The sequence below is a fragment of the Acanthopagrus latus genome, chromosome 23, assembly GCF_904848185.1.
Source record: "Acanthopagrus latus isolate v.2019 chromosome 23, fAcaLat1.1, whole genome shotgun sequence".
NCBI classification, from domain to species: Eukaryota; Metazoa; Chordata; class Actinopteri; order Spariformes; family Sparidae; genus Acanthopagrus; species Acanthopagrus latus.
Genome location: NC_051061.1, coordinates 24,735,784 through 24,758,914, shown reverse-complemented (window position 1 = coordinate 24,758,914; position 23,131 = coordinate 24,735,784). Strand labels below are relative to the sequence as shown.

At 46.0% G+C, this 23,131-nt stretch overlaps 2 protein-coding genes and 1 long non-coding RNA gene across 5 annotated transcripts in view; 1 reads left to right on the top strand and 2 right to left on the bottom strand.

The window, feature by feature from the left end:
• The window catches only part of si:dkey-89b17.4 (zinc finger protein 850), a 30,982-nt gene extending 19,457 nt beyond the window's left edge, over positions 1-11,525 (top strand). The window contains exons 5-6 of one of the 2 annotated variants that reach the window (XR_005073077.1): positions 8,072-8,861; positions 9,050-11,525. Coding sequence is in view for 1 of the 2 variants with exons in the window: in XM_037090328.1 (XP_036946223.1) it covers positions 8,072-8,499 (428 nt within the window). In the remaining variant the exon portion in view is untranslated. Of the gene's footprint in view, positions 1-8,071 lie in introns of both variants that reach the window. The other variant, XM_037090328.1, reaches the window with a different exon arrangement.
• Positions 760-5,264, bottom strand: LOC119014839. 2 transcript variants are annotated; one of them, XR_005073080.1, is made up of 3 exons: positions 2,249-5,264; positions 1,795-1,843; positions 760-806 (listed from the first exon to the last, which is right to left on the bottom strand). It is a non-coding gene; the product is annotated as an uncharacterized LOC119014839 (long non-coding RNA). The 2 variants fall into 2 exon arrangements; XR_005073079.1 differs by lacking the exon at positions 760-806 and having other exon boundaries at positions 1,694-1,843.
• Positions 11,526-12,127: 602 nt separating the features above from the next.
• Positions 12,128-23,131, bottom strand: part of stx1b (syntaxin 1B) — a 49,440-nt gene continuing 38,436 nt past the window's right edge. The window contains exons 6-10 of the mRNA XM_037090343.1: positions 22,716-22,824; positions 22,330-22,403; positions 21,316-21,453; positions 21,128-21,238; positions 12,128-21,007 (exon numbers count right to left, since the gene is read on the bottom strand). Coding sequence (XP_036946238.1) covers positions 20,927-21,007; positions 21,128-21,238; positions 21,316-21,453; positions 22,330-22,403; positions 22,716-22,824 — 513 coding nt within the window. The 3' untranslated portion in view covers positions 12,128-20,926. The remainder of the gene's footprint in view (positions 21,008-21,127; positions 21,239-21,315; positions 21,454-22,329; positions 22,404-22,715; positions 22,825-23,131) is intronic.

Sequence of the window (23,131 nt, the reverse complement as noted above, 5' to 3'; positions counted from 1 at the left end):
TCCTCTCCTCCTCCTGATGATAGAAAGTCCTCCTCTCCTCCTCCTGATGATAGAAAGTCCTCCTCTCCTCCTCCTGATGATGATAGAAAGTCCTCCTCCTCCTGATGATAGAAAGTCCTCCTCTCCTCCTCCTGATGATAGAAAGTCCTCCTCTCCTCCTCCTGATGATAGAAAGTCCTCCTCTCCTCCTCCTGATGATAGAAAGTCCTCCTCTCCTCCTCCTGATGATAGAAAGTCCTCCTCTCCTCCTCCTGATGATAGAAAGTCCTCCTCTCCTCCTCCTGATGATAGAAAGTCCTCCTCTCCTCCTCCTGATGATAGAAAGTCCTCCTCTCCTCCTGATGACGATAGAAAGTCCTCCTCTCCTCCTCCTGATGATAGAAAGTCCTCCTCTCCTCCTCCTGATGATGATAGAAAGTCCTCCTCTCCTCCTCCTGATGATAGAAAGTCCTCCTCTCCTCCTCCTGATGATGATAGAAAGTCCTCCTCTCCTCCTCCTGATGATATAAAGTCCTCCTCTCCTCCTCCTGATGATAGAAAGTCCTCCTCTCCTCCTCCTGATGATAGAAAGTCCTCCTCTCCTCCTGATGATGATAGAAAGTCCTCCTCTCCTCCTCCTGATGATAGAAAGTCCTCCTCTCCTCCTCCTGATGATGATAGAAAGTCCTCCTCTCCTCCTCCTGATGATAGAAAGTCCTCCTCTCCTCCTCCTGATGATGATAGAAAGTCCTCCTCTCCTCCTCCTGATGATAGAAAGTCCTCCTCTCCTCCTCCTGATGATGATAGAAAGTCCTCCTCTCCTCCTCCTGATGATATAAAGTCATGTCTCCATCAGCTCGTCTGCTGTGATCACAGTCTGCAGCAGAGAACACATCACTAACTGATCTCAGACCAGATGTACAGCCTGGACATGTGGTCGAGCTCGTGTATCTGAAGTGGGTGCACGAGTTCCACCGTTGCTAAGCTAACAGTGTAGGCTAACACTGTGAGCTCAGCGGCTCCAGTGAAGACTTCATGTTAATTAAGGTGTAAATCTGGTCTGAGATCAGGTTGTGATGTGTTCTCTCCTGCAGACTGTGATCGCAGCTGTATGGAGACATCTGATGTCTCGAGCGCTCTGAGGAAATGTCTCCACATCTGGCACAAACATCTGCTTGGAGTTGAGAGTGAACTGAATGAAAACACAATGTCTGACATCACTGAACAGTTTGCAAGTATGACAAAAAAACAGTTGGTAAAATATCACTGAGGATGAAATGATATTTTAGATCAACTTCTCTGACATCAAACATTCACAGCTCAGAAACAGCAACCTGCCTGCAGCGCACAGGTGAACAAACGTAACGTGATGATTCAACTGTCATGAATTCAAACAAGTCGTCAGCTTCTTCAGCTGTTTGTGAGATCAGCATGAGGGCGAGGAGACGAGTCCTGCTGAGTTCATACAAACAAACACTCAGATGTTTCCTGATAAAATGGCCGCAGTGTGTAACGACAGGTGAGCTTCCCATCAGTGACATCATCACCACGTGGCCCTCTGCTGCTCGTCACTCGCGTCTGATTCCTGTTTGTTGTAACGATTCATTATTCTGCCGCTAGCTTCAGATTTCACCACATTTCATTTTGAAAGAGTAGAAGAAGAGTGTCGGTTTCACTGGATCCTCATCAGGTTTCTAACAAAACTGTAAGAAGCTGAGCGTTTTGTGGCGACTTTATTCTGTTAGCATCTGTTATAATCATATTCACAGGACTTTACAATCTATAATTACACACGTAATTGTAGCATATTATTACCTTCTCACAGCAGCAGCTTGAGATGACAGCAAACATTCTCTGAGCTAATCTGAAGATTGGAGAGGAGGGAAGTGATGACACGCACTGAGACTCAGTCTGAAAATGTTCACATACAAAGATTTCATTGTGTCTAAACTGAACACAAAACGTTTTGATGACGTAACTGTATTTTTAATTCTAATGTGTTTATTTGATTTATGAGTCTGTTTGGTAGTTTAACATTTTAAGTACAAGTTTGGATCCAACAGTGTTGAGACGGCACAAGTTTTAAATATCTTCTGTTCTTTAGTTCTATTTTCCGTCAACCATGAGCATCACAAATGAATCTAAAACAAGAACCATCAGAATCGACTAACAAAACACAAGGATGTAAAGGATCCACTCGGCACTGAACGTCTCACTGTCCACACAGAGTCATGCAGGATGTGCTGAAGGTGCTCAGTTGATTTCCTACCAGCTCAGACGACGATCGCTGATGTCTGTCGTCGTTTCTCTGCTCGCCGTCACCTGACCTGTGTGTGCAGACGGGACCACAGCTGCTGTTAAATGTAATCAATAGTTTAAAGATCAACCTGATCACATTCTCCTACTGACAAATTGTTCTTTAAAACATTATTATTCTGATTGTGAATCAATGATTTAAAATGGTTGTTTTGTTGATGTGACAGCCGGCTCAGCCAACAGAGTCACTCTGTCGGTGTCACGTGGCGTCTGTTTCATCAGCGCCGTCACTCTGGTTAATCGTCAGTTAGTGAGAAAAAACAACATATAAATGGCTGTGCCGCCCTAATGTTAGCTAGCTAGCATTAGCAACATTAGCTCCAACAAACTGGCAACCACTTAAAGTGGCGGGTCACGCCACATCGTCATGTAACGCAATGATAGGGAAAGGTATTATTATCAGTTAGTAATTATTATTTTGTCACAAGACTGAGACATAATTACAGCACTATAAAATCTCTTATTTTTTCCCTTTGATTTTTATTTTACTACCAAAAACAGTGTTTTTAATGTAAATGACTAAAATGTACGCAAATTAAATAGAAATTATAGATTATTATTGATAAAAGAAGAAAAAAACACATTTGCTTGCACATGTAGTTTTAAATATCCCTTTCTTTTATTGATGTAATTAAAATAATAATAATAAAAAGTGAGAGTCGCTAACTCTAGTTAGCTAATATAGACAAATTGTCCATTTTTTAATTTATTTCTTCACAAACTGAACTGCCGAGCTGTTGGTGCTGATGAAACAGACACCACCTGACACCAACACAGTGATTCTATTGGCTGAAGCACCTGAAACTATTGACACTGATCAGCTAAACCAGAGATTCTCAAGGTTTGAAAGCTGAGGGCCAATTTAGGAACCCAACATTGGACTGAGGAAACAAAAAAAAGGGAAAAACAGAAAAAATATCCCATTCGTAATCATTTTAATGACCAGGTTGCATCTCTACAGTTTACATGTGTTGGTCTGCATCCAGTAATGTGCAATAAACATATTTTAATTAATAAATGAGGCAAAATCTGGCAACACTTGAGAAAACCTTGAGAAACATTGTAATGCACACAAAATCGTTGGGTTTACTGCCCTCTACAGTCAAATTTGGGATATTACAGTCCAATTCAGAATATATGTAAAACTTAACAGAACCAATCGTCGGCCTCGGTGTTCCTCGCTTCCTGCCGGATCAGCTTGGACCTTATTCAGGACCAATTCCAGCCACCAAAGCATCACAGGAAGATCTGCAGACACTTTTAAAATAGCAGCTTACCAAACAAGTCATCATCATCATTAATATCTATCACTGCCTGTCATCACTAAGCGTGTCATTAAATCACACTGAATATTTGTCAGTAGGTCAACATATCTTTTCTATCAGCATGGGATCTGTGGTGCTGTGCTGTTGCTCCATCTCGGTTGTTGCGATAGAAGGACAGCAGGTAGATCATCTGTCTGCCTGGATCTCAGCGTGGATCTGTTGATGGTCATGGAGGAGAAGGTCTTCTCACACATGGTTGTGCTTCTGAATGGAGAGAGCATTCTGATAGCATGCTGGTGCAGTGCAGGGTGTGTGGATGGGAACAGGTCCTTTGTAGAACTGGATGAGATTCTTGTCACGATGTGCTGCTCCGGGACACATGAGGAGGGATTCTGGAAGAGGTTGAATGACGGACAAGCGGTTGTTGAATTCCTCTCTGAGTATTTTTACGAGGTCATGGTTCTTGTCTGAACGCAAGTGACGTAAAACGAGGCATCAGTGGTTTAATCTCCCTGTCGGCGCCATCTCTGCAGCAGTTCAAGTTTTCTCTGGAAAGCTTTGAGGTTGTCAGATAGTGTGGCGATGAGCTTCCCATGGACCTGCAGCTGCACTCTGAGGTCACTGAGACTCAGGTATTCAGGTCACAGAGCCATTTAGTGTCACATCTTCTCCTTTTGACTCCACGAACTCTCTTATTTCTTTCCTCAGGTTAAAAAAATGCTTCAGTGTGGCACCTCTGCTCAGCCGCCTGACGGCAGCGAAGTCTACGACGTCACTAAAATCTGCGTCTGATTGCTCCAAAAAGTCTTGACTTGGCGCAGATTCAGACTTCTTTGACTTCAGGAAATTAAGAGTCTTCACAACAGTGTCCATGACACGTTTGATTTCAAGCATTATGCAGTGATATCTGATTAGTTTCTCACCTCCGCTGTTGGCCACTTTCCTCAGAACCGGCGACACGGCACCGGTCTTTCTCCGGACCGCTGCCGGCGCTGCGCCTGTTGTGACCGACCACAGACGGCAGCTTCACGTTGTTCACATCGAGACACAGCATCACACATGTCGACTCTCCTGGTTCTGTCTGTGATCTCTCCCAGCGTAGCAGCTCCTCGCTTATTTCAAACTTCTCTGTTCAGATGAAAATCAGAAATGTCCGTGCTTTCATCCAGCGCGATGGAAAAGGCTGCAGATCTCAGCTGCTCTGAGATCGTTGGCCAGGTCGTCGCTTCGTGGAGTCATTACACTAACTCCAGTCACAGAGCTTCGGTTTTTCTCCAGGTATTCAACGTCGGCCACTTTCAAAATACAGTCTTGCATAAATTCCCACTTTGAGAAGCGATGAACTAAACTAATAATTTTGGACCAACAAACATTTTATTTACATGATTGATCCACAATCAGAATAAAGTCTTTAACAGCTGTGTCTGTATTACTGTTTCTGATTGGTCTTCATCAGAATAAGCTTTAAATCACCCTGCAGACCAGCTCACCACTTAATTAAGTGAACAATGTGATTAGCTTTAATCAACACGTCATCAGCTCAGCACGTTGATAACAGCTGACAGACGTCACTCACGTCATCACGCTTATAAAACGCTGTACACACACCTGACGCTCAGAGGAAGCACGTAGCACACACACGAGCTAAACTAGCTGCGCGTGCTAAACAATGTAGCATGATGCTAACAACAACTAACGGCTCATGCCGAGACTCACCAATCAGCGTTCAGCGTGTCACTGCGTCAACACGTCAGAGGGCGGGTTCGTTCCAACACGTCCGGTTCCTCAGCTCGTGTTAGTTTAACGGGCGGTCAGTGGGCCGCAGGAGGCCACGCCCCTTCCGCCCCCTTCATGGAGCTCATTGGTCAAATGTTTGTCCAATGAGCAGCAATGAGAATTATCGATCCTGGTTACGTCACACATCGCGTGTGATCCACCTGTTGTGTTTGAGATAATGTGCTCAGGTATGTAGGCTTTAATTACCTCAGGCAGGCTGGAGCAGGTGTTTAATTACTGACACGCCCCTCATTAGCATAATGAGGCAGCATTAAGAAGTGTAAAAAGGAGAGATTTAAAATTGACTGATTGATAAATAATAAATGATTTTTATAAATGAAGTGACGCCCTCATTTATTGGTAACATCATGTTTGGTGGATAAAAGCATTTTAATTAATTAGACGTTTATATTCATTTCTAATTTAGTTTTTTTGGTCATGGAGTTTTAGATACATTGATAATTAATCGGTTAATTTTATAAAAGGTCAATTTTAAGCCTTTTGTACGACAGTTTCCACTGAACTATCCTGATGTTTCTAAACCAAACTCCACTCATAAAACCCCGTGTTTTACCGTCCTGCTGTCTGTGTTGGTTCTGTTGGTTCTGAGGATGAAGACTTGACATCATGAGGAGAATCTGATTCTGACGGTTCTTCTCTGTTTCACAGCAGCCAATCATCTTCAGCTTCATCATGACTCATCTTTGTAACCTTAAGGCCTGAATCTAAAGCCTCGTTCACACCGCAAGTCTTAATGCTCAATTCAGATGTTTTGCTCAGATGTGATTTTTTGTTTGGCTGTTCACATTACCTTTTAAAATGTGGCCTGTATCAGATTCCAGTGTGAACTGTTTGCGGTTTCGAACTGACCCGCATGTGCAAAAGAACAATAACCATGACATCATCGCAGCACGCTGTCGTCTTCGTAGCGATCCAGCTGCTCCGACGGCTGACAGCTGGGTTCATCGCCCGCAACACGGCTAAGCTCGTTATAAAATGGGCAGGTGATGCGACCACGACCGCTTCGGTTGTTGGAATCATTCGCTTCTTTAAATTTAGCTTTCAGGCTCTTCAGCTTCCTTTGGCACTGCAGCCTCGTTCTCTTGTGTCCCCGTTCTTCCATTTTGTTTGCTATTTTTTCAAAACTGGAGCGGTGACAGTATGATCCTTCTAGTTTTGCTTGAATTGAAGTATCTCCTCACATACTAATAAGGTGTAACACCTCACTCTCCACTGACTTGCTCCATCACTGTTCTCCGTTTTGTAGGCCTGGTCAAGTTTTTAATTTTACTGTCTGACAAATCTGCCATAAAGGGTTATTACACACAAAGACGTGATAATCCACAGGAACAGCAGTCAGAGACACAAACCAGCAGCCATTTTGTGTCAACAAGCATCTAGACCCTGTTCAGACTGCAGGCTACAGTCTGATTTTTTTGAGGTCTGGTGACCAGGTCAGTCTTCTTCAGAAGTAGTTGTGAACACTCAAAAGATTTAGACCACTTCCATACGTGGTCCTGAATCAGACCCAGGTCAGTGTGAACAACCAAGGTGGGTTTGATGCGACTTTTATGTCGATCTACATCGACATTTGGAACAATCATGCGCTGGCGAGTACAGACAGTGTTGATGAAATCCTTCGGTCACGCAGCTCAGCGCCGTCTCGGGAGTTGACCCGATAATCTCTTTATCACTTTATTGTTGTTTGGTTGTAAACTGAAGCGCTCCTTAATTAAACACACGACTTTGTTTTATTCTGAAAAGCTGTTTCATGGCTGCAGATGCCGGATTTAGATTTACTTCCTAGAACTGAACACATTGAATCAACAGTTGTGTTCAGACTGGGAGAACTGGACCGGACCTCCAACTGTGCTGGCTCCTGTGTTCTGGTCTTGGTGTGAGAAGCAGGTTTGTTCCTCAGTGCAGATTTAACTAAAAGATTTGTATGATTTATTTTCTTCAGATGTCACAACAGTGAGGAGGCGTCACAGGTGAACTGCTCTTGTGTTAACGGTTCACCTGGTAACAGGTTGCTGAATGTTGAGACGCTGGCAGACGTCTGGTTGTTGAAGGTTTAACTAGAACATGTTCTGGGTTCAGACGGGTCGGGTCGGGCTCAGTGGATGTAGCTAGCAACTGCGCGCTAAAATTAGCACGATACTCTAATGCTAACATGCTCGCTAACGGTACGAACAAAAAACAAACAAGCAGCCTTTTCATTTCAGTAATATAAAGTCTTCTGTGGCTCCAGAGGAAGCTGCATGTCATCTGCCTCCAGTGATGTCACTCAGTGGCTCAGTTGCATTGTGGGTAATGTAGGCACCAGGTCTTGATCTATCACTGGACTTTAGGTTATGCACCTTAATGAACCAAAGGTGCATCCTGGGTTTTACGCTGCTCTAGATGGTGATTGGTTTAAAGAAATACAAACAAGCCGGAGCATCTTTCTCCCCGACAGCAGCAGGAGAATCAGTGCAGCAACACAACTGGAACAGAACTTCTCTCATCGCAGTATTTTGTTGGTCTTGTCTGTGAATCACATGACACATCGACACACAGTCGACGATCCTGCAGCAACATTAATGATCGTGTTGTAGAACGACACAAACCTGATCGATCAGAGACTCTTCAGGTTGTATTTAGACGCTGTTATCGTTCATGTGTCTTCTGTGATCTTCGAGGTCTGAATCAGCTCATCTGAACTAAACCCTGCTGTCTGTCTGTCCGTCTCTCAGATCTCAGCCCGGCGAGTTCGACCGGCAGCTCCAGGAGCTTCGTCTGCAGTCAGTGTGGTCGCTCGTACCGCCACGCCAGCTCCCTGCTCAACCACAAGAACAGCCACAAGACCGGGACCTACTTCTGCAGCTCCTGCCAGAAGGAGTTCCCCAACCTGATGTCTCTCAAGAACCACCGCCGGATCCACACCGAGCCCAAACGGTACCGCTGCCCTGACTGCGGCAAGTCTTTCAGGGTGTCCACGGCGCTCGTCTGCCACCGCCGCATCCACACCAAGGAGAAACCGTTCTCCTGCCAGCAGTGTGACAAGCGCTTCTCGTCCCGGTCCAACCTGAGGCACCACATGAAGGTGCACTGGCGGGGTCCGCCACTATCAAGGGGGACGTCATCTGCCTTCCTCGCCGTCCCCTCCAGACCTTTCAGCTGAACGTCCTGAAACAGGCTGAAGAACCTCAAAACCCTTCGTCCCTGCAGAGGTCCGGTCCGGTCCAGTTCAGGTTTAAGTCTCAGAGGAAACTGAACCACTGAGAGAAGCTTCACGATTCCTCTGGAACATTTGACCTGAAAACCATCGAAACCTGAACTCAGCTGCTTCAAAATGAAGCTCACTGTGGCAAATGTAAAATATGACGAGTCAACTACGACTCCCAGGATGCATTTCACTTACAGACATCAATCAGATGCATTCAAGGTGTGTTTAGAAATCTGTTTCATTCTCAGACATTCTGAATTCTCTGAGAGACGCCTGACTGGCTTCATCACCATAGCAACAGCAGCTGAGGCTGATGGGTAATGTAGTAATGTAGGCAAACAGAAAAACTTTGATTGAAAAGCATCTCTGGAGTTTTTGGATCATGTGACTTCTGATCTTTCAGTTTACCCTCACAAACCAATATGTAAACACATAATCTGATATATTGATCACTTGATATTTCTGAATTTGTATAATTGTAAGATTACGTCTCTGAATCTTTTAGAATGAGGCGTCACACCTTCAGACTGCCGCTTTGTCCCTGATGAGATTCTCAGGCTGACGTCACACGAACATCTCTGATCGTCTTCATGGATCATCTGTGTGACGACCTCCGTGGTGCGTTCAGGGTCAGACTGTGAAACATGAAAGACAATGGGACCTGGAGGACGTCGTGGACCTGAAACGAGGACATTTGTGTCTTTATGCTTGTGTGTTGTGTTCAGACGTGTTGCTTACCTGAAGCTGAGGACGTGTATTCTGTGGAAGATGCCTTCAGGTGAGCCAGAGAGAACCTGTAAAAAAGAGCGATGGAATCAAACCTGTGAACTTTTGTACTGAGCCACATGTTGAAGGAGGGTGAGGACGTCGTCTCTATGTGAGGCGTTCAGGGACGATCACGGAGGGTTGGGTTCTTCACAGGCAACAGGTGGAGGGCGTGGCCTCAGTTCACCTGTCGGAGCCGATCAGCCAATCAGCACACTTCTGTCTGATTCAAACATTAGATCCTTTACCGACCCCCCAGAATAAAATCCACCATGTTTTTTTCTATTCTGTGTTTAATAATCTCAAAAGTTAATGTGAGAAATGTTTTTAATGTTTTTAATGTTTGAGTTAATGTAAACATGAATGTGCTCATTAATTATGAAAAACTGTCAAAATTAATTGTGACTTAAATCAAATTTATATATTTGAACTTTATGTTTGAGATAATATTTAATAAGTATAATATTTCTCATTTGTTATCTGATAATTAGAAGGAAGTCGTCATCAGTGTTTCTTTATGATGAGACGTTTCATAATGACATTCATCACATACACATTCAGTGTGTCACATTCATGTTTCTCATAATTATCAGATACTATCTCAGAATAATGAAAAGTAAAAACAATGATTATGAGATTAATTACTGTTTCTCAATGAAAAACTCAGTTATGGCTAATTATTATGAAATGAAGTGTCTAATAATTATAATATAATCACCTGATCATCGTTGTGTCCTGACAAACATCTGATGACGTCATTATTCTGGTTTTCAATGAGACTGAATATTAATGATGAACAATGATTATCAGACAGATAGTTCTTATAAACTCTTCATGATAGAAACAGTCAGCTGGTGGATTGTTTCCCTCACAGCGCCACCTGCTGACCAGGTGTGACAGCAGCCACGCCTGTTTCTTCTTCTGTGGTGGAGCCTGCTGGAGGTTCAAACTACTGAGACATAGAATCAGAACTGACGTGAATGCCGCCATTCATCACTTTTCTAAACTTCAGCTGGTTTATCAGTCATCGCGGCGGCCATTTTGTGTCCCCTCCTCACACCTGCAGCTGTGCACACCTGGACGCTGCAGACACAAACCTGACACGTTGTCATGGACTCGTAATGAGCGGTGAATAACAAGCATCTGGTGATTCTGCAAATATGAGAAACTAACAAAAGTTACAGTTTTGATGAAACTGTTCGTACAGTAATTCATTCTTACATGACGGCACGTGCCACCTGCAGACCAGGGGAATCGAACCAGCGACCTTCTGGTAACAAGGCGCTGGCTCGACCTCTGAGCTACAGCCGCCACATTTACAGAACTGGATCAAAGTTTAACCACAATAAATTTAAACAGAATTAACATCTGGAAACTTTAACCACAGAAGAGCTCAACACAAAGATCTTTCATCAGGAGAAACTGAGTCGTTCTGGTAATTTTCATTTTCATAATTAAGTTTTGATTTGAACAAAATGTAAATGTGTACAGACTTTCTGTCGATCAGATCGTGAGATTTATTCTACATGATACTCTGATCGTTTGCGTCCGGCAGACTCATCAGTCAGTAATCAAGTCAAAGCTTTCAGCTTCACATCGGACTCAAAGTTCAGCCTGCACGCTGCAGGCGGGGATGCAGAATGGCGCAGTGGTAGATCGACCGGTAGAACGTAGCAGTAGACGTTGGGTTGATGATGTGTTGTTGTCGTACGTCTGTTTCAGCTTTTATATGTAAACAACACAAATAACTGTAGATTAGAATGATTTCTACTGTAACGAACTGACTCACCAGCAGCTGGAGGAGGATGAGCCTGAACGCATCACTGCATAGGAACACCAGTGTTTTATTGTTTTCACACAAGCACACACACACACACAGTCCTGATGCCACAAATACAACACATGTAGATTCATCCGCCATTAAAAAAGTCCCTCCGTCACACTTCACCTGGTGTCAGCTGACAGAATCAGGACCATCGTCAGAACTGAAGCTGAACAAAGGTGAACATTCACCTCTGAAACATGAAGTTTCTCCTCCTGATTTTCTTTCCTCAGTTGAGTTTTTCCACCAGGACGAGAAGAGAAGAGAAGAGAAGAGAAGAGAAGAGAAGAGAAGAGAAGAGAAGAGAAGAGAAGAGAAGTGTGGAGCTGCTGTGATGATCTGTACGACTCTGTTCTTCTGTGTTTTTATAAATAAATCCTGTTTCTACACCGTCTGACGTCTCTTTGGTTTTCAGTCTCAGTTGGACTTCTGTCTGCTCTTCCTGTCGGCGCTGACTTCACTTCCTGGTAAAATGCAGATGTAATGTTGAGGTTCTGGAGGTGATTATGTGGATCAGAGACATTCACAGGTTTCATATACCGCTGCACCTGCAGGAACATTATGTTGAGCTAAAGCTAAATTCATCAACATCCTGGAGCTGTTAGCATTGGGCTACAGGAGCTGTTAGCATCGGGCTACTGGAGCTGTTAGCGGCGGGCTACAGGATCTGTTAGCATTGGGCTACAGGAGCTGTTAGCACCAGGCTGAAGGAGCTGTTAGCATCAGGCTGTTAGCACCGAGCTGTTAGCATCGGGCTATTGGAGCTGTTAGCAGCGGGCTACAGGATCTGTTAGCACCAGGCTGAAGGAGCTGTTAGCATCGGGCTACAGGAGCTGTTAGCACCAGGCTGAAGGAGCTGTTAGCATCGGGCTACAGGAGCTGTTAGCATCGGGCTACTGGAGCATTATAATACATGCATTTATTTACGTTCCTGCTGATTTGCTGGTTTGATGAGTAAAAAAGACACAAAGCAATAAAGATGACAGCGGCAACACGTTTACACTGAACAATCCTTTTCTTTATTCATTTTTTGTTATCATTTCAATATGTCTGTCAGGGTTTGTTTTTTTTTAAGTTTTTATTTTAAATTAAAATTTTGACACACTTATAAAAGACAGCATCTGCATAGAGTTGTCATCTTAAAGATCCATGAAGAGAGAGAGAGAGAGGGGGGAGGAGGAGGGGAGAGAGAGCAAGAGAGAGAGGGGGGAGTGGGGGGGAGATGAGGGGCAGATGGGGAGAGTCGGGGGGGAATACTGGCACGTCACATGAACTAAACAGAACAGCCAACAGCAGTACGAGAGTGGGGGAGGAGGGGGGGACAGGGCGGGGGAGGCAGGGGGAGGGTGTTTCTTTTAGAGGGGAGGGGCATCGGGGGGGGGGGGGGGACAGATCGCTTTTACATTACGCTACGCACACATACACACACACAAAAAAAACGGGACACAAGTTGCATTTCCGGTCAAAGTTGCGTCTGCAGAGCGAAGTTCTGTCCTCTTCTGCTCAGAGTTTACATCTAAATATCTTCTCTGACCTCCCGTCTGCCGTTTCCCCCGAGACAGCTTCTCTAATGTTTAACGTCCTCTGGGTCGGACGCTCCGGACGGCATTCACGGCGTCTGAAATGGGCGGGTTTTGTCAGTGGAGTTCCTGCAGGAGGCGGGAGCGTCGCGGCCGGGCCTGAACGCCTCTGCATGAGAAGGAAAGCCCTTTTTTCTCAGAATATTGCACACTTTGTTACGGTAGGCCTGTGGGAGGCGAGAGACAGCCGAGTTACGGTGGCGACTCTTGGAGGGACCGCTTTCCTCAAACCTGTCGAAGGCACGAGGCTGCGCTCGGACAACGCTCATATCATTTGTTTAACTTCGGTAAAACCTTTTCAGAGAGAAACGAGAGCTTCGATCTGATCTTTTGCGCTTCGACGTCTTTGAGAAACTGAAGCTACGACCTGCTGCAGGACGCACACAAGGACAAAACGATGGAATGGCCACGTAGAAGGAAGACGGCAGTGGAGCTTTGAGGTAAGTCAGGAGGGCCGAGCGAGCGCAGAAACAAGTTCCCAAAGCATTTTAAAGCTGGCGTTCCTGATCCGGAGACAAAGATCACGTCAGATAAACTTGTATTCAGGAAACAGGAAGCCGATGTTTCTGTGTTTCCAGCAGTGGGCTCACGTGAAGACGAGGACAAGATGTCTGCCGAGCGTTCAGACTTTAAAATCAACGTCTTGCTTCTGAAGCTGAACGTTGGGATGTGTTGACGGATATAAGCAGCGCGGCGCTGCGACACATCTTTGTCACGATAAACAAAATTGAGCTGCTTATGCCAGTCAAACTGTTAGCAACCTGAGGCTAATGCTAACGCAAGCGAACAGGATCTGGCTACTAACAAGCAGAAGGTCTGTCCTCTGACGGGTGCAGGCTAATCTCTGGGGAAGCAGGCAGGCGGAGAGAACAAGATTTGGGTACGTAGTTTGGCTAGCTAGCTGTGGGCGAGAGACATAGAGTCAGACAGAGAGAGAGAGTTTGGAAACCTGCTTACAGGGCTTTAGGTCAGGGGGCGCGGCCTGAAAAGCCCTGGAGGCGGGGTTAATTTTCCTAATATGGAGGGAAGCACTTTCATCAGAGGAGCCAGTGGGCGGAGCCTCTGGAGCTGGGGTGATGACGGAGGTGTGGTCGTGGCTGCGCTCACACCTGCTGACACACTTCTCAAGACAAGAAAAGCAACGACGGCGTTCCTCGGTTTGTGTCTGACGGCGAGGAAACGCACAATTTCTTGGCGTGGAGGCGATTCAGCGTCTGGTGTGAACGCAGCTTCTGAGCTGATCATGGCGGATGAGGACGCTGGAAGAATGTTTCTCTTTCTCTCTGCCGTCGTCTCTCATCACGTCGACGGGATAAGAAGAGGACGGACGACACGGGCGAGTCGAGGAGTGGCGGCGAGGACCGGCGATGTTCGAGGGGAAAGTCAAAAAAGGACAGAGATCGAACTTCTGGTCAACTTTGACTGGAATAGATATCTCAGTAGATTTATACATAGACATGCAAGTCATTTTTTCTCTCTTTGAAGTTATTTACAATAATTACATAACACAAAGAATCCAGTTTCAGTTTGACAAAATTGCGAGCATTCAATATTCAATATTACTACTATTATTTATGATAACATAACTCCTTTTGTACTTCTTTAAATCATTGCTATTATAGAATCGTCATCACCTCCTTTTTTAAAGTTTCTGTTAGTTTGATCACTTTGTGTGAAGCCGTTCGTTCTCCTTCTGGGTTTTTGCAAATGTTTTACTGCATTTTATTTGTCATTTATGGTAATAATAAGAACAATAATAATGATAATAACAATGTTATTTAAGTGTCCTTCCTACTTGCTATGGCAGAGACCATGTGGGCGTGGTCTGTCTTCATGGCCCCTCCCCCTGACTCATCCCACCCCTCCCACTAGGGAAAAAAACACTGATCAACTGAAATACTGTCTCGACGAATAGGAGAGCAGCAGGACGTGTGGGCGGAGCTTCACATAAAAACAAATCAGAAACAACAATATCAAGTCGCAGCTGACGAGAGCAGGTCGAGCCACAACAAACAAACAAACATCTCAGGTGAGCATCATCCAGAGCAGGGCACTGAACAGGTTTTGGTTTTGGAAAATGGTTTCAGGAAGACAAAAATCATCGTAGAGAAGAGTTTAATCGTCCGACAAGGAGGAACAAAAAATCATGACTGACTGGGTCGTCTCGGTCCTGCTCGGATCTGTTCGTGTCTGAAGAAGCAACTGGAGCGTGTTGAGTCCACATGGTGAACTATAAGTCACTTGTGTGTAGAACAAGACGCCATGTTACTTCCACACTCACGCTAACAGCTAACAGCTAACAGCTAACAGCTAACAGCTAACGGTAAGTCAATCTTTGGAGTCTTGGTGTCGCACACAAACTCTCTCCAGATGATTTTTTTCTGCTTTTTGCGCCCCGCTCTGACAAAAACTGTACACAGCTGACAGAAGCAGAAATGGCTACGCAGCCACGTACATACAGTTATAGAAACGCAGTATGTTGGTGTAAGATTTATATATATTCTTCCGTATATGTGACTTCAGTTGACAAGGCTGCAGTCGTCCTCGCACACAGGAACAGGCTCGCTGCAGGTTTGTGGGAGCTGGAACTGCTCGTCATAAGATCATTTACAGTCCAATGCTAAGCTAGCCGCTGGGACAGATATGTACTTTTATACTGATTGGTTTAGTGCAAATAACATAAAAGATTAGCATGAGAACGAGTCAGAATAATGAAGTGAAGAATAAACGACCTCTTTATCCCACGTGGCTAATGTTAGCTAACTAGCATTAGCTTACAGGAGACAAGGTCTTCAGTTTAGAGAATTTAAAGGTACAGTCTTGATAGCTAGCTAACCTTTCCAAACACTCTCCACATGTTTACGTTTCATTGCTAAATGTGCGGTCAGTCATGATGATCACAATGAGGCAAAGCCTTGTTAGCTGGCACTGCTTCATTGTAGTTTACCTGACTGACTATTCCCCGTTAATTTGTAATTTTTAATTTCCATTTGTAATGTCAGACTTTGGAGAGGAGATGTGGCTTCTGTCGACTGTTAGCCATGTGCGCTAAGCTAGCTAGCCAAACTCTAACCCTGCCCTGCAGAGGAGCGCTGATCCTGTGGTGTGAAGTCAGACTCATAAACAAGCTGTACAAAAAACCCCCATCAAAGTAACAAGAAAAACAGCAATTAATCAACAAAGAGAAGAAGAAAGCACCACCGTTGTCTCCGTTTACACCTCAAGTGGAGGAGAAGTGAACGTCTGCTAACTTTTTCACAGATGATTATGTGTCATATTTCCACTAATCAGACCACAATCTAACATCTACAGGTGAGAAGGAAAGGAGCGACTGTGGAGGCAGACATCGTTGTTGTGGCGTGAGATAACTATCGTAGCGGTTTGATTGGCGGACAGACCAACATGCAGTGAGGGCTGGTGGTGGGCAGGGGGCTGGGCTTTTGTTTCTATAGTGACAGTAGCATTGGATGGATTTCTTTAATCATTTGTGACGAACATCTCAGTGTAAACTTGACTCGCGTTGTGCTCTTTGATATTAGCGGCGAACATTTTGAGAACACATGAGGGGAGGGCAAAAAACACTTTGGTTTGAATTTCAATAAATAGAATAATAACAGTGATCATGGTGTCAGAACTGTGTCTGATCTCTTTTCTCTTCACATCGGTCACAATTTCCAAAAACAACAAAGTGGAATTAATCAAACGGCTGCAACCTGTGGACCTGCGATCGACCCGTGGACCTGCGATCGACCCGTGGACCTGCGATCGACCCGTGGACCTGCGATCGACCCGTGGACCTGCGATCGGCGCTTCGCACATCAAAACAAACTCGTGCTGCTCCGACACAAACACACACACTCACGCGTTAATGCACCACACTTGTTTCACTGAGGAGGAAGGGAGGCATGCTCACACACACGGGCCGCTGGACGAAGGTTTCCTCCACGACAACAAAACAGGAACGCAAACAAACACATATCCGCTGGTAAGAGCGGCGGGCGACCTAGCGGGAGGCGTGGAGGTCAATGTCATGGAGGGAAGCAGGATGCTGAGGGCGACCATGTTTAAAAATGTAAATATCAACCTGCTCCAAATGTCAAAGAAAGCGCCAACATGTGCTCATTTTTAAAAGACTACAGATCGAGAAGGAATGAGTCCAGTTAGCTAACGTGCTAACGTGCTAACCAGAGATCGGTCCAGTGAACAGTAAAGTGCACGACATGGGGGGCAGGTCGGGGTTGGGGTACAAAAAACACCATCATGCAAACTCCACAACGCTTTTGCATGCCTTTTTTATTATTATTATTATTATTATCATTATTATTACACACGACGGGACGGGCGGGTCAGGCTCCCGGACCTCAACGCCGTCTTTTTGTACAACCAAACAACTACAACACAAAGAGGGAAGACGAGAGGACGGAGGACCGAACACCCGGACAAACCTTCACCTCACTGACTTTAATGCGTTTGTGGTTTGGTGATGTTTGTCCGTGTTTTCTGTCGCGGGAGGATGGCGGCAGCGCAGGAATCATGGCTACCCGACAGGAACGGGAACTTTACAGAAAACGAACAAAGATATGGTAAAGAAACATCAGTGTCAACAAGCTGGCTGGTGCTACGACGGCTTCCTCGCATCGCTGATTTATCTTCACCGCCGAATCATCGCAAGACTGCTGCAACAACCGTGACGTCACCTTGACAACCATCGACCATCGAGAACATGGAGCTGAATTGAAACTGTGCGGCTGACTTTGTGATGTAATGTCTGATGAATGGGGCGCTGTGATTGGTGAAGGTTAAATGTACTGACTTTGTAAACAGCCAACAGGCTAGTCGATTTAGTTTCCTGGATTTCCAAAATGAAGCAGAGCTCTAAAGAAGTCCAAAGACACCTGGGAAACGTAGTCAAGCATTTGATTAACGGGCAAACGTGACATCGATCGGGTAGCAGATTCAGAGTTCTACCATCTAAAACCACTCAGAGACAGAACGTAGCCGTGACAACACAACAGCAGAGAAAAGTGCTAAATCATCCTAAATCTACTGACGATCAGTTTCAACAAACATCTACTGGATCTTGCTGCTGGGACAGGTCGGGGTGTTTGCTAAGCTTTGGTGAACACAGAAGTTAAGTTTTGGTTTTGGGAAGTCAAAGAACAAAATAAAAACTCCCTCCTCCGCTCTTCTCCAAACCTGAGGCTCTGAATCCTCGCCCTTTATTTAATCTAGCGACTACACAGCATCACGACATCTACGACTAACAGCGCTAACAACTATGACTCCCAAGAAAACACACAAGTTCAACAAAGCAACAACTACGTCATCGTGTCTGCGAGTATCTGTGACCAGCAGCCACCGTGACGGCTTTGATTGTTTGCTAACGTCACGTTAGCTTCTCGTCAGAGTCTTTCAGAGCCATAGAGCTGCAAACTGGATCTTTATTAAAGAACCAGATCTTCTCTGATCCAGAACAGTTTCACGTCGGCAGCTCCACAGTCTGTCAGTAGAGTCTAGACACAGCAAGCTAGCAGCTAACATGTCAAATGAAACTTAACTATAACAAACGGACTTTATTGCTTCGACATCGAGTAAAGTGTAGACGGACTTCGTGGAGTTTAAGGTAGTCTTTGTGGTTGTTGTTCCCCTGACAGTGATTGTGATGTAACGGCTCAGGTCCGTCCAGCGCCGGCCTCAACAGAGGAGACGAGCCTCCGTATCACAGCGCCTGAACGCAGACGACCCGTCCTCCTTAAACCAATCTGAAGCCAGAGTCACAAGACTGTTGGACGCAACCGCGTGTCCGGGTCGGGTCAACACACACGTTCGACTTCTCAACACACACACACCACGTTAACGGGAACCAAACAGAACATGCTTGTACAACATACGAAGTCCTGAACTGTGACGCACACGTTGACCCGCCTGGAGCAGTGTCGAGGTTCACTCAGTGCTCTGATTACTGTGATAACGAGTTACATTTTCTACTGTTTCAGATTAGCTTTACTTTCTGTCATTTGTGTTGATGAGAGCCGAGTGAACTCTTTGTGCAGAAACACAGCGACTGCTAACGCGACCTGATAAAGACTGTGAACATTTTAAAAAGATTTACATTCTGTGTTCTGCTCCATGTTTGTAAAACACTCGATACTTTACATGCTAGAAAAAAGCTAATGAGGAACCTCGTGGTCAGATGTTCCAACATGTCCGTCCTCCACACTGCTCCGACACACAGGAAGCGTCTCTGACAATAGAAAAGAGCAGAAAACTTGTACAAGCTCCAACAAGCAGCTTCTACACGACCTACACGTCACACAAGCTAACGCTACAGCATGCAGAGCGACCCGGCTAACACGAGCACGGAGACGTAACACAGGGAAAGTTGAAGTGTATGTAGAGGTGGACTGTCCGGTGAGGGTGTGTATGAGGTGTTCATGCACGTGCTCTTCTGTAAATGTATGTAAATGTGTGTGTGTGTCACATGTTCCACCTTCCACAGAGGAAATCCACCAATAGGAAAAGCCTCACCTGTTCAGTAGCACCTGTGCAACTCAGGCATTTAAATGGTGTGAATGAAACATCACGATCCCAAAACACACTCAGGCAGGAGATGGAGGGACGCAGGGAGGAAACGATGCATCAAACCATACAGGCTAACAGTAACCGCTAAATGATGTCAGGCCGATACGTCACGGGACACGTCACGCACGCACGCACTAAAACAGCAGCACCACGGAACAACGAAGCAACAAACGTTCCCCATTAAGAAACAGAAAGCAACGATATAACCACGACACTCAGGTAACCAGGGCGACGCCAGCAGCTTCGGCTTCTACGTCTTCTGTCCGACTCGTTTGTCGTCGAGCTTGTTTGTTAGTTTTATTTATTGTCCTGTTTTAGTTCATTTTTCTTCTTTACTTTTTAAAGTGTTCTCTTCATTTTTTAGAATCTTCCGGAAGAACAGTTGTGACGGCTCGGAGACGACGCCCGGCGGACGCCGCGACGAGCCTTTCAGTGCGCTGAACCCCGATCCTCATTGGCTATCTCGGGCGGAGGAGGCGGGACGAGTCTTCTTCCTCTCATCTAAACTGCATAGATTGACCCTCCGACTCCTCCCACCCTCCTTTAAACCTTCCTCCTACCCCCCCACCGTTCACCTGTCAGTCAAACATCACGTTTTCTGCAGCTGGCCAATCGAATTCAGCAAGAAAACCGGAGGCCCCTCCCCCTGCTCTTTGGTCAGATAGGTGTGACAGAAGGGGAGGCTGTTGTTGTGGACACCTGCCACGGCGTATTGACGCCCCCCTCCCCCCACACGGCGCTCCACCAACCAATCGGCTGGCAGCTCAGCGGGCGGGCGTGTCACGCTCCGTCCCGCCCGCTCTTTAATGGTGGCAGGTCGGCCTTTGCCCGTCGAGGCCAATTTAATAGGCTGACTGAGGTGAATGACAGGAGTGAGCAACCAATGAGAGGTGGTCTAAAGAGGTGGCGAGCCAACAGCGAGGTCGGTCCCTCCCTCCCAGAAACACGGGGACAAGGTTGGTTCTACCAGAGCCGGCGGGCGCTCGTCCTGCAGGACGACGTTCCACAACGATCTGGCGTTCCAGAAGCTCGCGCTCCTTCTGTCCGTGCTGCGTTCAGGAACGGAACATTTTGGGGCGCAGAGTTCTGGAAGCTTCCAGAATCTGGACTAAGAAATACATTTCAGGAACTTAATAAAGTTTGGAGGCGGAACGTTGGTCCTGCAGAACTCGGGCCAGTGGCGGCACCGTCACCGTCCGGAGACTCCGAAAACGAAAGAAACCGTTAAAAAATAAGAAAAAAAAAGCAAAACAAACAAACAAACAAGTAAATGTCATATTATCATTTTTTACATGTTCTAACATGTGTTGCTTCATATGTTCATACATTTACATGTACATCTGTAATAAATAGGTTTATCTGTACCCTCTTTTTGTATACGTTGTATTTGTCAGCTATTATTTATGTGATGGCATTTTTATTGTGTGTTTTTTTTGTCTTTGTGTTTTGGACCCACCCCCGCGTGTTTCCTCTATCTGTGATTGGATTGTTATCTCTCCTAGCTGATTGGTTATCTGTCTTGCATTTGTGATTCAAGTTTTTGTGTTGTTGTCGTCGTTGGTGTTTCTTTTCTCTGCTGGCGGTCAGACGGTCGGTCGGTGTCGGTCATCACAGCGGCAGATGGCGGAGCGTCTTAGAAGCCCAGCGTGCCGCCGATGGTCGACGCCAGGACCACGCCCAGGATGACGCAGCAGATGATGATCATGATCTTCTTCTGCAGGGCGACAGGAAGCACACAGGGTGTGACGAGAGAATATAATGTAAACGACATCCTCATCACAAACGTCATGTGCCTCTGATGCAGCTCTGTGATTGGTTGTTGAGGTCGTGGTACCTTGCGGGCCTGGCTCTGGTATTTGACGGCCTTCTTGGTGTCGGACACGGCTCGCTCCACGTAGTCGACGGAGTGCTCCACGTTGTACTCAATTCTGTCAATCATCTCTCCCTGAGGACACACACACACAGGTGAGCAGGTGACATCAAACAGTTGACACACACCTGCAGCGGCGTCACGGCACCCACCTGGCTCTCCACCAGCATGGCCATGTCCACGAACATGTCGTGCAGCTCGCGGATGCTGTTTTCCAGCTTGATGATCTCGGTGTGTCGGGTCTCGATCTCGTTCAGAGCCTGCTTGGTCATCTGAGAGTCCATTTTGATCTGCAGGAGGCGACAGAGACGTGATGTTACAGCTTCTAATTAAAAAAAAAAAATTAAGAATCTTCATTCACAATTAAAAATATATTTACGTGTCTTGACAGGCGTCTAAACAAAATGTCTGCAGCCGTCGGCTTCAGTACTAACGTGCAAATCAGTTTCTGGTTCTGTTTCTGGTTCTGTTGGTGTTAAATGTGGTCGTGACATCAGACTTCCTGTTGCTTCTGTTTTCTGTTGGTGTCATGTGACCAAAGCGTTCGGCTCACTCACCTGTTAGAACCGAGCCTGACGCCAGCTGAGCTCCACTGGCTGAAGTACTGTTAGTGCACTGTGACATCATAGGTGGGTGTGGCTTCAACCAGAGGAGCTCAGTGACAGCCGTTGGACCGCTGACCACAACATCGGGTCATGTGACGGAAGCTTGGCGTCTGCATATGTGTGAGCTTTTAATTTGAAAGTACTAATGGTAACATGAGGACACCCCATCAAAATAAGAGCTCCCCCATCATCCTGCCTGCCATCAGGTGACCAGGGAGTCAGAACCGTCAGAACCATCAGGAGTCAGAACCGTCAGGGAGTCAGAACAGTCAGAACCGTCAGGAGTCAGAACCGTCAGGAGTCAGAACAGTCAGGAGTCAGAACCGTCAGGAGTCAGAACAGTCAGAACCATCAGGAGTCAGAACAGTCAGAACCGTCAGGAGTCAGAACAGTCAGAGCCATCAGGAGTCAGAACAGTCAGGAGTCAGAACCGTCAGGAGTCAGAACAGTCAGAACCATCAGGAGTCAGAACAGTCAGAACCGTCAGGAGTCAGAACTGTCAGAACCGTCAGGGAGTCAGAGAGTCATGGATGCAGAGCGGCTCGGGTCAGAGGGACTTACATCATCGGTGAAGACGGCCAGCTTGCCGCTCTCCAACATGTCCTCTAGTTCTTCATTAGTGGTGGTTCTCCCAGCTGGAGACAGAACACAGAGAAGGTTCAGAGCTGAGAACACCTGAGGCAGAACCAGGCAGAACCAGGCAGAACCTCAGATCCATGATGCCTCATGTGACACACAGGAAACAAAACAAGAACGTGGAGTCTTAGAACCGTCAGCGCCGACGTGCTGTTGGGCTGGAAGTGGATCTGCATCATGTTCCAAACTGAAGTGAAGAATTTATTGTAACTTTCTGAAGCCAAACAAACACAACGACACACTAACACAACACTATGGTATCGGTTCTGCTGCAGTGTGTGTGTGTGTGTGTGTGTGTGTTGTGCACTCACTGATCTCCAGCTGTCTCTGGATGCGGTCCTTGCAGCGGTCGCGGTACTTGGACTGCGTGGTGTTGTACTCAGTCATCACCTCCACAAACTTACGTGACAGCGTTGAGTGCTGCGACACACAAACAGACACACAAACAGACATTAGACTGCATCTGTTAGCAGACGAGAACATTCTGTGAAATATTAACAGAGTTTGTCATCTGTCATAACGTACGTGTGTAACAAACCTACGTTACGTACGTACGTTCCCTCACGCTGGTGCAGCGGCAGCAGCGAGCGAAGCCTCACATTCAGTTACTGAAGCTCGTGAAATAAAACAGGATCTGACGTGCACATCCATCAGAAAGTAATCTGAGTATCACAGTAACATGTAGCTGGAAGTTTATCAGTAATCTGTTACTGTCTGAGAGAACTGG